The sequence below is a fragment of the Camelus bactrianus genome, chromosome 2 (genome assembly GCF_048773025.1).
Source record: "Camelus bactrianus isolate YW-2024 breed Bactrian camel chromosome 2, ASM4877302v1, whole genome shotgun sequence".
Classification (NCBI taxonomy): Eukaryota; Metazoa; Chordata; class Mammalia; order Artiodactyla; family Camelidae; genus Camelus; species Camelus bactrianus.
In genome coordinates this window covers 83,421,243-83,433,638 of record NC_133540.1, presented here as the reverse complement: position 1 = coordinate 83,433,638, position 12,396 = coordinate 83,421,243, and the positions used below count along the sequence as shown (strand labels likewise).

The 12,396-nt window shown below is 36.2% G+C and overlaps 1 protein-coding gene and 1 non-coding gene across 17 annotated transcripts in view; one reads left to right on the top strand and one right to left on the bottom strand.

Annotated features, from left to right (window-relative positions):
* The window catches only part of RUFY3 (RUN and FYVE domain containing 3), a 74,923-nt gene that overhangs the window by 34,889 nt on the left and 27,638 nt on the right, over positions 1-12,396 (bottom strand). Inside the window, exon 1 of one of the 16 annotated variants that reach the window (XM_074344569.1) lies at positions 11,855-11,888. The exons of the other annotated variants lie outside the window; for them this stretch is intronic. Coding sequence (XP_074200670.1) covers positions 11,855-11,873 — 19 coding nt within the window. The 5' untranslated portion in view covers positions 11,874-11,888. Of the gene's footprint in view, positions 1-11,854; positions 11,889-12,396 lie in introns of those variants that run through there. 16 annotated transcript variants of the gene reach the window in all.
* LOC123612612 (U6 spliceosomal RNA) lies at positions 3,011-3,115 on the top strand. The gene has a single exon (XR_006719903.2). It is a non-coding gene; the product is annotated as a U6 spliceosomal RNA (small nuclear RNA).

The following is a 12,396-nucleotide window of genomic DNA, read 5'->3' as shown; positions in this document are numbered from 1 at the left end:
AAAAAAATGTTCAGATTTTAAAACAAATTCTTTAATTTATATATTTTAATTTGGGGGGTTTATTTTAGGAAGGAAGTAAGTAGGAATTCATTTATATACTTATAATGGAGGCACTGGGGATTGAACCCAGGTCATTGTGGATGCTAGGACGTACTCTACCACTGAGCTGTACCCTCCCAACCACGGGAGTTAGCTTTCAGCAATGTTCTAGGGGCAGAATATCACGATTTCAGGACTCAATGATCACCTGGATTGAGGGAAGAAGGAGAAAGAATAGAGAGCAACTTCTGTGTTTCTAGTTTGGGTGATTATTTGATTATCTCTACATTTGGACAGTGGTGCAAATTACCTTGGTGGGAAACATAGCAGGAGCAGTGGACTAAAGAAACCATGTGGAAATGACTATAGTTACAATAATAAACTATACTGGTTTTCAAAAAAAGTATATTGGTTCTCTCAAGGGAGTGTGGGTCTTCATCATACCTCTTCAAGGCTGCTTATTTCATATGAGGAAATTTTAATAAACTTTACAGAGTCATGTGACTCATTCAGTTAACAGTGATGAGAAAAGTAGACCGAAAGTCATACAGCTAAGAGTGACAGTGAGTCAAACTGTTCTGCAAACCAGTCATCTCACCAAGACTATATTTTAATCTCTTTATAGTGTAACAACTAACATTCATACAGAGAAACATTGAAATGTTTAATGAATAATTGAAAGAAAATTAAGGTATATTTAATATTATGTTAAGATTTAGTATGTTACATTGTACCCAACTCTTGGTAAAGTGGGAATAATTCATATATAGCACAACAGTAGTTACTCTTCAGAGTTTCCCGGTTCTTTGACAGATCAAAACTTTTAAATGAGAAATGAAAATAGTTGTCATACACAAATTTCCCAGTGATACCTAAAAGTATTAATATGAGATTAAAAATGACAAATTAACAGAGAGATACTGAAAGGAAAGCTTACTCAATGTTCAGAATGACTGAAGACCAATAATTCCGAAATAAATCTATTTTGAACTTTGGCCATAATATTTCTTAGAATATAAAATTGGGCATAAAATAAGTTATCTGTGATAGTGAAAGAAATTACTCAAAGTACTAAAAAGATCTTATAATAAAACACCATTTAACTAGTCTGATGACACTCATTTATACAAGAGAATTATGAAGTTTTACTAAATCCTCCCTTAAAAATAATCAATAGAGTCTTAGGACCTTTAGAGTATTTATATATCTGTATCATTATCTATCTACTAATGACACTTCAGATATAATTTTGCACTCAAGAGTAATAAAGAGGAAATTCACTTAAGTAACATTTTCTCTGGGTTAAAATCCAAAGGAGTTGGTCAAAAAATTTAACCACAAATTTACTCATCCTTATTGCTACCTTTTCTTAGTAACAGCAGAATCAACGATGCACTTTGCAAAAAATAAGCCTTTACATCAGGAAGATTATATCCACCCACTATTCTTAATCTGCTTAATATTAATCATCTGGATTAACATATTATATGACACCAGGCAAGGAATCTCACTTCTTTGGGGCCTCAATTTCCTTATCTTTAAAATGAAGAGTTAAATTTGTTCAGCATCTCTTTTATCTGATAGAGACAAATACACCCATATCAATCATAATGACTTATCACAGCACTACTTCTCAAGGGAGGGACACATTAATATTCCCGGAATGAGGAGTAACAACATGGTTTGGAAAAATCCCACAAGTCACTCTGATACCAAATGAACAAGATCCTTGCCACTCCAAGTGTGGTCCTGGAACATCAACGTTGCCATCACCTGGAAGCCTTTAGAAACAGGAAACCCTGGGCTCCAATGATACTACTGCATCAGGTTCTGCACTTCAACCAGAATCTAAAGCAATCTGTATGTGCATTGAAGTTTGAGAAGCACTGATCTAGATGACTCTCCTAACTCTAGCCTATAATAATTCCATGATTTCACAGATGGCTTCCTCAAGGGCAGCCAATAATTACACTTATCAGTAGAAAGCTCCCAGGATGAAGAATAATAAAGATTAGAGCAGAAATCAATAGCAAATAAAACTGAGAAAAATCAATGAAATCCAAAGTTGGCTCTTTGAAAAGATCAACAATATTGATAACCATTTAGTTAGAACTGACCAACCAAAAAAGAGAGAAGATTCAAATTACTAAAATTAGGAACAGAAAGGAGACACTACTACTGATCTCACAGAAACAAAGGATTATAAGGGAATACCATGGGCAACTATATGCTAACATATTAGACAACCTAGATGAAAAGGACAATTTCTAAAAAAGATAAACTACCAAACTGACTCAAGAAGAAATAGAAAATCTGAACAGCTCTCTAAAAGGTAAAGATATTAAATTCATAATAAAAAAATCCCACAAAGAAGAGGCCAGGACCAGATGGCTTCACTACTGAAATTTACCAAACATTGAAAAAATTAATACCAATCTTTCACAAACAAGTCTGAACAATAAAAGAAGAGGAAACACTTCCCAACACATTCTATGAAACCATTATTTTGAGGCCAATATCAAAGGCACCATAAATAAAACTACAGATCAATATTTTTTATAAATACAGATGCAAAGTCCTCAACAAAATACCTGCAAACCAACTCCAGCAACATACAGAAAGGATTATACAATATGACCAAATGGTTTTTTGGATGACACCAAAAGCACAAACAACAATAGAAAAAAAAGATAAACTGTACTTCACAAAAGTTAAAAACATTTGCACTTCAAAGGATACCATCAAGAGTGAAAAGACAACCCACAGAATGGGAGAAAAAAATGCAAATCAGATCCAGTATCCAGAACAGATAAAGAACTCTTATAATTCACCAATGAAAGAGAAATAACTCAGCAAAAAAGAATGGGCAAAGGATTCAAACAGACATTTCTCCAGAGAAGAAGAAATACAAATGGCTAATAAGTACATGAAAAAATGCTCATGAGGAAAATGCAAATCAAAACCATAATGAGTACTCTCTTTGACAGCACATAAACTAAAACTGGAAAGATAGAGAAGATTAGCATGGCCCCTGCGCAAGGATGACATGCAAATGCATGAAACATTCCATATTTCTAAAGCAAAAATAAACAAGTGAGACCTAATTAAACTCATAAGCTTTTGCACAGCAAAGGAAACCATAAATAAAAAGACAAACTACAGAATGGAAAATATTTGCAAATGATGTGACTGACAAGGGCGTAATTTCCAGAATATATAAACAGCTCATACAACTTAATAACAAAAAACCAAATAATCCAAAAATGGGCAGAAAACCTAAACAAGCAATTCTCCAATTAAGACATACAAATGGCCAAAAGGCACATGGAAAAATGCTCAACATCACCACTTATCAGAGAAATGCAAATCAAAACTACAGTGAGGTATCACTTCACACCAGTCACAATGGCCATCATTAATAAAAAGTCCACAAACCACAAATGCTGGAGAGGCTGTGGAGAAAAGGGAACCCTCCTACACTGTTGGTGGGAACGTAATTTGGTACAGCCATTATGGAAAACAGTATGGAGATTCCTCAAAAAACTAAAAATAGACTTACCATATGATCCAAATGTCTAACAACTGATAGATAAAGAAAATGTAGTATGTTCAATGGACAATTATTCAGCAATAAAAAAGAAATAAAGTACTGATACATGCCACAACATGGATGAACCTTGAAAACATTATGCCGAGTGAAAGAAGCCCGACACAAAAGGCACCAGAGTTAATGATTGTGTTTATATGAAATGTCCAGAATAGGCAAACCTATAAAACAGATAATAGATTAGTAGTTGTAAGGAACTAGGAGGAATGGGGAATAGGGAGTGAATACTAACAGGTATAGTTTCTTTATAGGGTGATGAAAATATTCTGGGATTAGACAGTGGTGAAGAGTGTACAACTTTGTGAATATACTAACAACCGTTGAATTGTACAGTTTAAAGTGGTGACCCCTACAGTATGTGAATTATATCTCAGTAATGCTATTAATAAAAAAAAAAAAACCCTAGAAACTTAAGAGACACAATAAAATATCTCATATGGATCCTAATTAAAAAAAAAAACTGACAAGCAGACTTTGAAAATGGGCTGAATATTACTTACTGTTAGGAAATTATTAATAATTAATTTTGTTAGGTGTGGTACTGTCAGAGCAGGCAGATAGCTAGATATGAGCAGAGAAAGGGGGGCACAGACCAAATGGCAGGAATTGGGCAGAAAGGAGGGGCACAGGCCAAATGTAGGAAACCACACATCATGTAAGCAGCAGGGATCCTTGGGCAGAGAAAGAAAAGCAGGAACCTTGGGGCTGATAAGGGATCATGTCCTTTGGGATGACAAGTGGCCTGGAGAAGAACAAAGAAAGGTGAGAAAAGGCAGGAATTTCTAGTGTCCGAATGTAACCTTTTGCTCATTATGCTCTCATTTCAATAAAATTAGCCTTGCAGATCAGAAGTACCCATCATGCACCGACACCATGACACTTCTGATCCAGACTAAATAAGGACAAAAATCCCTCCTTCCCAAGAATATTCTGCCCATTCATTTTTACACCTTATGTAACTAACTTGCCAAAGAAACTCAGGGCAGCCGCTCACCCGAGCCTGCCCGCTCTCCCCTGAGAGTGTACTATCCATCCTTTAATAAAGCCTCACTTAACCTTTTTTTAACCTCTAAGTCTTATCTCTGAATTCTTTCTGGGACGGGACAAGAACCTGGAACGCTGGTTGCATCTATTGGCAACAGTACTGAAGTATTTACAGGTGATAAAACATGATGCTTGGAGTTTGCTTTATTTAAACTACTCTAGAAAAATGTGGGGGTAATAGATGAAAAAAGATCAGCAAATATTGATAATTATTGAAGGTGGGTGATGGAAACAGGGTTTCTTATGCTACTATCTCTACTTTATGTAGCTGAAAAATTCGATAATTAAAAATAAAAAAGAGCTTCTGCTTTCTCTTCCTTCATGTCAAGGTTTAACTGCTAGCCTCCAATAAGAATCTAGTGCTATTTTCTTATAATCCTGAATATAACCAAAAAAAAAAAAAAAAAAAAAAAAAACCCCAAACCCTTTTGATTGGTGTCAGCATTGAAATGAGCAAGCTTATTTGGTTATTAACGTTCCAAAACCATTCTTCCATATACTTTTACTCATTCTTGGCTAGGGATTGTGAAATAGTAAGAAATAAATCTACCTACATACTTATTTCAGCCCCTGGTTCCTAACACAGAGGTCCTAAAACCCTAGTAATTTCCCAAGTGATAAGAGCTACAGGGGTATCTTCTGTTATATTTGGTTTCTGTTTCTAGGTCCTGAGTTTACCAGAGTTAAAGGTAAAAGGAGCATCTTTGTTATTCATAAGTCCCATTCAATCAGTGTTTTTGAATAAGGTGAATAATATAATATTATTATATTATATTATATTATATTATATTATATTATATTATATTATATTATATAATAATATTAGCTGAATAAGTCAGCTAATAAGGTGACTTTTAGAAAGCCCCTAAGGATGTGTAGGCTGGTTGCCAGGGGAACCAGTGGCGTGATAAGAGGGTTGGAACTTTGAGCCACCCCCTTCCACCTCCAAATCCAGATAGGGGAGGGGGGCTGGAGATAGAGCTCAACCATCAAAGACCATGATTTAATCAATGTAGCCTACATAATGAGGCCTCCACAGAAACCCGAGTGGAAAGGGTTCAGAGAGCTGGTTAGTGAACACATCGAGGTAGCTGGGAGGGTGATGTGCCCCAAGAGGGTATGTGGGTTCCATGCTCCTTCCCACATACTTTGTCCTATGCATCTCTTCCATCTGGCTGTTTTTGAGTTGTGTTCTTTTATAATACACCTGTAATCTAGCAAGTAAACTCTTTCCCTGAGTTCTGTGAGCCTTTGTAGCAAATTACCAAACCTGAGGAGGGGCTCATGGAAACCTCCAATTTATAGCTGGTTGGTCAGAAGCACAGGTGACAACCTGGACTTGTGATTGGCATCTAAAGTGAGGGGGTGTCTGGTGGAGTCTGTGTTAACTCCAGATAGCGTCAGAATTGAATTGCTGTTGGAGAATCAGTGGGTGTGGGAAAACACCCCACACACTCAGTGTCAGAGAGCACTGTGAATAACAGAGGGAAAAACTGTTTTTCCTTTAGATATCCACTTCTCTAATCTTTAAAAGATGTCCATTTATATTCCAAACTTGTCCAAGAGTTCTCTATGAAACCACACTGACTTCTTCACTGCACTCCCATATCACAAAATAATCAACTTTAGGAGTTTCCTAAACTTCTTCAAGCACCTTTACCTGAAGAATTCCACACGCAGAAGAATACCTAGAAGATTTCTGGGAACATCTAGAAGGACAGTAGTCAGTCACCTTTGTTTTGATGCAACATAAAAATTTTAGGTGTTAAGTATAAACCCAAGAGTTCCTTGCTCTGCTCAACTTATTCCATAGAAATAATTAAAATGTTAGAGGGCAACACTGTGATCTGATCTAGAAGAGTTAGAGCTGCTTCTCTCATATTCCCTGAGTGATACTGGGGAAATTTCTAATCTCTTTACATCTAACCTATAAAATATTGAGAGAGACAATCCTCCTTGGACTTCCTGCTCTACATTTCTTTATGGGTTGTACCAAGAATGCAAGGCCCTGAATGCTCTTTTATCCAGGCCATTTCTCAGGGTTGTGTATGTAACTGATCATCAGGAGAGATAAGACTTGCCTACTGCTTCCTGTAAAAGCAACAGATACCCCACACTCAACGTTCCTCAGCTGCAACACAGAACCACCACATGCATAGCATCTTCCTGAGCCATAGTGTCTCCTGGGTGCAACTCTGGTGCAAGAGGAACTGACACAAAAGTGTTGATGCTCAGTCTGCTTGTAGTGTTATGAGTAACAAGGTTTTTTGTCTCTAACTGAAAAGGAGTCATGTCTTTACCAGCATCCAAGAAACAGTAACAGGCTCATTTTTTAGCTTGCAAGTAGGGTAAACCCCAACCTTGACAAAAAACAAAAACAAAAACAACAACAACAACAACAACAACAACAAAACTAAATAGGAATAAACTCTCCCTTAGTTTAATTCCCTAGAACACTGTACATCTATACTCCAAATGAGACAACACCAAAAGTAATAAAGATAAAAGCACAATAAATTCCAGTGTAAGATTTGAGGCAGACCCTAAATATGAAATCACAGAAAACATGGAAGAAAGTATTCCAAGGGGTGGGAGTGGTTGTGTGAAATGAGGTGAAGGAAATAATGGAGTGGGGAGTTCTTCCTAAGGAGAACTGGAAAACACAGGAAGGGCAGAATCAAATGACAGGTCTCTAAAACCAGACCTGCATATCCAGGAAGCAGGCAATGGGAACCTTTGCAGGTTTTCAGCAGGCAAGTCATAAGACTACAGCTTTGTTTGAGGGTGATTAGTCTGAAAGGATTATGCAAAGGGAATTTGAAGAATTTGGTGGAGAGGATCAAAATGGCTTGCCCTGAAGAACTGTACCTGTTAAGGAAACAGAGGAGTCAAGAATAACCTAAAGTTTTTGCCCTGTGAGACTAGAATACTGTGCTGAAAATGGAAATTAAACAACAACAACAACAACTGAATAATTGTTTTGGAGGTAAGGGACAAAATCTGCTTGGTTTTGGATACAGTAAATGATACTTATGTGGAAGCATTCTCAACATAATTTTCAACACATAGTTGTACATACAAATTAAAGTTTGGGGTTGGATAGTCACTAGCATAAGGATAACAGCAGCAATTATTATAAATAAGATGTTTTCATCAGAGGAGATGGTTTAAAGAGAAACAGAAGGATGCAGGGTCACTGGCCGAGACTTTAAAAGGTGTTAACAATTACAGGCTGGGAACAGAACCCAACATACTGGCACTGAGGGAAGAACTCTTTTGCTTCTATCTCGGTAGCTAGAGCTAAAATGGACATACACCAGAGAGGCAGCACAGAATCCTGGACTAGCTTTCACACTGAAGGTCACGACCCCTTAGTGGAGTATAAAATCAATTTAGTATGTCCCACATAGTAAGGTCATGCATTGTTTCATGAAGCCCTTGTTCTAGATGTTTACAAATCAATGATGTGTGTATGGAGTTTTGGTGAAAAAATATGTTTACAGTGGGTCTCTAGTCAACTAGGTTTGAACTTTGGTTTAGTGATTAAGAGCACAAGCCTTGGAGCTGGCTCGCTGGAGTTTGAACTCTACTTGAATTCTTCCCCTAGCTGTAACCCTAGGCGAGTTTCTTCTCTCTTTTCTTTCTCTCTCTCTCTCTCTTTTTTTTAACTTCTTAATTTGAGATAATTGTAGATTCACATGCAGTTGTAAGAAACTATAGCGAGATATCGTGTACCCTTAACCTAGTTCCCCCAAAGGTAACATCTTACAAAACCAGAGTAACTTATTACAACCAGGAAACTGACACTGAATTACAGCATTGAATTATATCACCCTCATTTTGAACTTTTACAGCCACAGGCACTTCCCTTCTGCCTCCTACCTCCTTATAATCCACAGCAGCTACTAATCTGTTTTCCATTTCTAAAGTGCTGTCATTTCAAGAATGTTATATAAATGGAAATCATATAGCATGTAACTTTAAAGAAAAAAATTTTTTTTCTACTCAGCATAATTCTTGAGAGATCCATCCAGGTCATCAATAGTTTGTTCCTTTTTATTGCTGAGTAGTATTCCACTGGGATGGAACTCTGTAGGCCTTACTTTCTTCAGCCATAAGATGATAAGGGTTTTGAAGATTAAACAAGTTCATGTGTATTAAATATTTGGAAATGCTTGGGGCATACTAATAAACAATTGTTAAGTATTAAAATTATTATGGCCTTCCACAATAAGTTTAATAATTTTCTTTAATTAAATATAGCCTTTCATTGAATGTCTATATGACACAGTGCTAGATGCTAAGAAAATCATTGGTATGTTCCTTCCACTTTTCAAGATGGCAGATAACAAGTCTTAACTCACAAAATATATCAAGGAACCAGTAAGCAATCTTGATCAGGTAATATTTCACACAGGTATATTATTTTCCTAATTCAAGTAATGTCCCAGCCACTCCAATGCTCAGAGAGATAGGTAGTAATCTGGGCAACTGCAAATTCATAGAATCTGTTTAAAAGGCTTATAAATGAGTACAGAAAGGAATTCAATATTTTTTGAGAAACTAAAGATAGTAAACCATGTGCTTTTTATTATTTCATTACTCTTCATAATTTTCTAACGAGTTTCAAAACTTTTAGATTCAAATTAATAGCATATAATGAGTGAGATGCAAGATAACTGATCAATGTTGTGAGCATGATACAATTCCACCCTAAGAAGACATTTCATATTCTACTAGACAGGTGTTATAGACACACTGAATGTAAAACCAACCATCACTGTAAGGAATCAGTTCACCAGAAAAACCCCAATCTTGCCAAAATTGAAACAAAAACCAAACCCCAAAGCTAACAGTTCAAATCCATGACCTCCTAGAGTTTATTATCTTAAAAAAAGCAGTCTTTCAGGAGGCTGGAACTCAGTGTTAAAAAGCCAACTCTTATGACACATCCATAACAACAGATAAGAAACAGAGTTAAAACAGCTCAGCAGTGATGGTCTCCTGAAGATCTGAGCCTACATTTATTACCAGCTTTCTCTGGGTCTGACTGCAGGTTCTTCCCATGACCCTGGGCTGCTATGCGTGTTATGTGTGGGTAACACTCCACAACTCATGTTCATTCTTGTTACAAGTACTCATTTACAAAAACTCTAACTTATGTAAACACTAAAATTCTAGAATTTCATATAACTGAAACAAGACAAAAGATGTAGAAAATTATATTTAAAAAGACAAGGATGAAATGACTCAAAAAAAAAGTTAACAAGTAAAGCCATTTTCTTTCCCCCATTCTGATTTTCTTTATTTTAAGCTATACTCCAGAAAGACATTTCTGTAAATAGGTTCTTGGCTAACCATTTGACTGGTAATCTACTAAGACATCAAAGTAATACAATTCATATCTTCTGAGTTTTTCCCTTTCTGATTTCATCTATGATAATCATTCATAAAAATTCCAGCAAAAAGAAAATGAAAAAGAGGAGGCTGACTCTCACAGCAGGCTTGATTCTTGCAGTAGTACCTTGTATTAAAGAAATGGAAGTTTACCAGGGGTAAGTCATAGGGAAAAAAATCTCCAAGAAGGGCACAGATTTGTGGCTTTTATGTAGCTTTTTTCTTTATAACTAGTCTGTTAAAGGAATCAAAACACTGGTACCTGGTTATTAATAATAATAATAATAATAATAATAATAACAATAACAATAATAATAATAATAATAATAATAATAATGGCAGCTAACACAGTAAACAGTACTCATTGACTGAGCCAACAACTTCCTTTTTCTCTTGTCTATGAACTGTCAATCAACTAGACAATACTAATTTTTTTGTTCATCAAAATACAATTAATTATATTAAAAGCAGAATAAAAAATGGAATAAAAATAGTTTGTAGAAAATGAGATGAAACTCAGGATAATTTACTCATTCAAAGTAAAATGCTAAAGAAGAAACTATTGGGCCTCACTGGAGAGAGAAAACTTCTTTAGTTTTTTGCCCGGTGTGACCAAATCTACCCAGGACCATACTGTCCCAAGTCTGATACGAACACCAAGAAGTTTAAGACAAATTCTGCTCTCAAGGATTTTACACTTTAACTAGGAATATAAACATACATGAATCAGAGAACATGTCAAAAGCTTCAACCTCCAAGTTCTGCAGAACCTGAGTGAATGGGGAAATGAATGCGGGCCAAAGCTGTCAGGGAGTGTGTCCCAGAGCTCTCCTCTAGACTGCAGGGGCTGCAGTGGGAGGGAGATGCGGTGTAAATGCTCTGGATGGAACGTCACAGGAACAAGGCAGGAGAGGAGGCTCAGGGCCGCTGACGCAGTCAGTGACAAGGCCAGCGTGGGCAGAGTAGTGGACGTGTGCTATGAGAGTGCGCCCTGAAGCGTGTGCTATGAGAATGTGCCCAGCCAAAGTGGGAGAACATAAAATGATGCAATAAAGTGGAGCCAAACTTCAATTTTTCTATTTTTATTATAAAAAAAATGTATTAATGAGCTCCCTAAAGTTAGGTGCCAATTACAGAAAAAAAAAATGATTGGTTTGTGGAACCTTCATACATTACAACACATGTGCTACTTTTCAAAGTAATTCCACCAGCTACCACATGACCAAGCTGAAAGTAGCTTGATGTTATGGAAATCTACAAATCAGAGAGCAACATTCCAGACCGAATACTTGAAGTTCCTGGGATCTGTTCGTGGAATTCATAGAAATATGTATATATCTATTTTTTTGGCATGAATGATAAAAAATTTACATTTTCCAACAAACAAATGAGAAAACAGCCATAGGAATACATGATATAATCTTGAAATAAAGTCCCCTTTGAACATGTTATTAAATAACAAATATTCTAAATGAACAGCATACACATATATTAATGCCACTTTACTTGGAACCATAAAGATAAAGATTTTAAATGCAAGACTCTGAAAACCCTAATCCTGTATGAAGTACCTGCATGGAAAATCTGGCAAATATGCTTACTGCTCCAGTTACTGTCATGGGAAATAAAACCTAAAGCGGACACTTCCTCTTATGGAAAACAATCAAAAGGTGGTTAGAAAGTTAAAAAGAAAAAAGAAAGAAAAAGAAAGAAAAAGAAAGAAAGAAAGGGAGAAAAAAGGCTAAAAGATGTTGGTGTGGCACGCACCTTCTGTATCATCGCGCATTTGCTCCACCAAATCTGTCAAATCCTCCCAAGAGTCTTTGCAAACGGCAAAAAGAAAGGAAAAGAAAGATAAAATGTCATGCAAGCCAAGAAAGAAAAGTGTTATTAAAAACAAGGTTTCAAAAGGGATAACTGAAAGGGAGATTCCCAGAACTCTTTGAGCTTAGCCCAAGAGGTTAGCAGTCACCCAAGGAGGAATGTGACACTAACAAAGCAGAGATATTAACTGTGATATTAAATGTCGTAAAGCTGAGATTAATAATTTCAGTTTTTAATAAAAGGGAAGGTGCACATCCCATTAAAAAGTAACAGGTTTTTTTTTCCCCCACTGAAAATCAAGATTAGATTCTTGGTATTCTAAGTGTACGCAACCTCATTCAATATTCATTTTCATCCCCTCAGTGAAGCTGAAAAACATGTGGGGTGTTTTTTAGACTCAGGACAAATATCATGATGCAAAACTAGTGACTTAGAATAATAAAGAAAAATCTCAATACTCTTCCTGATGCCCTCCACCCCAACAG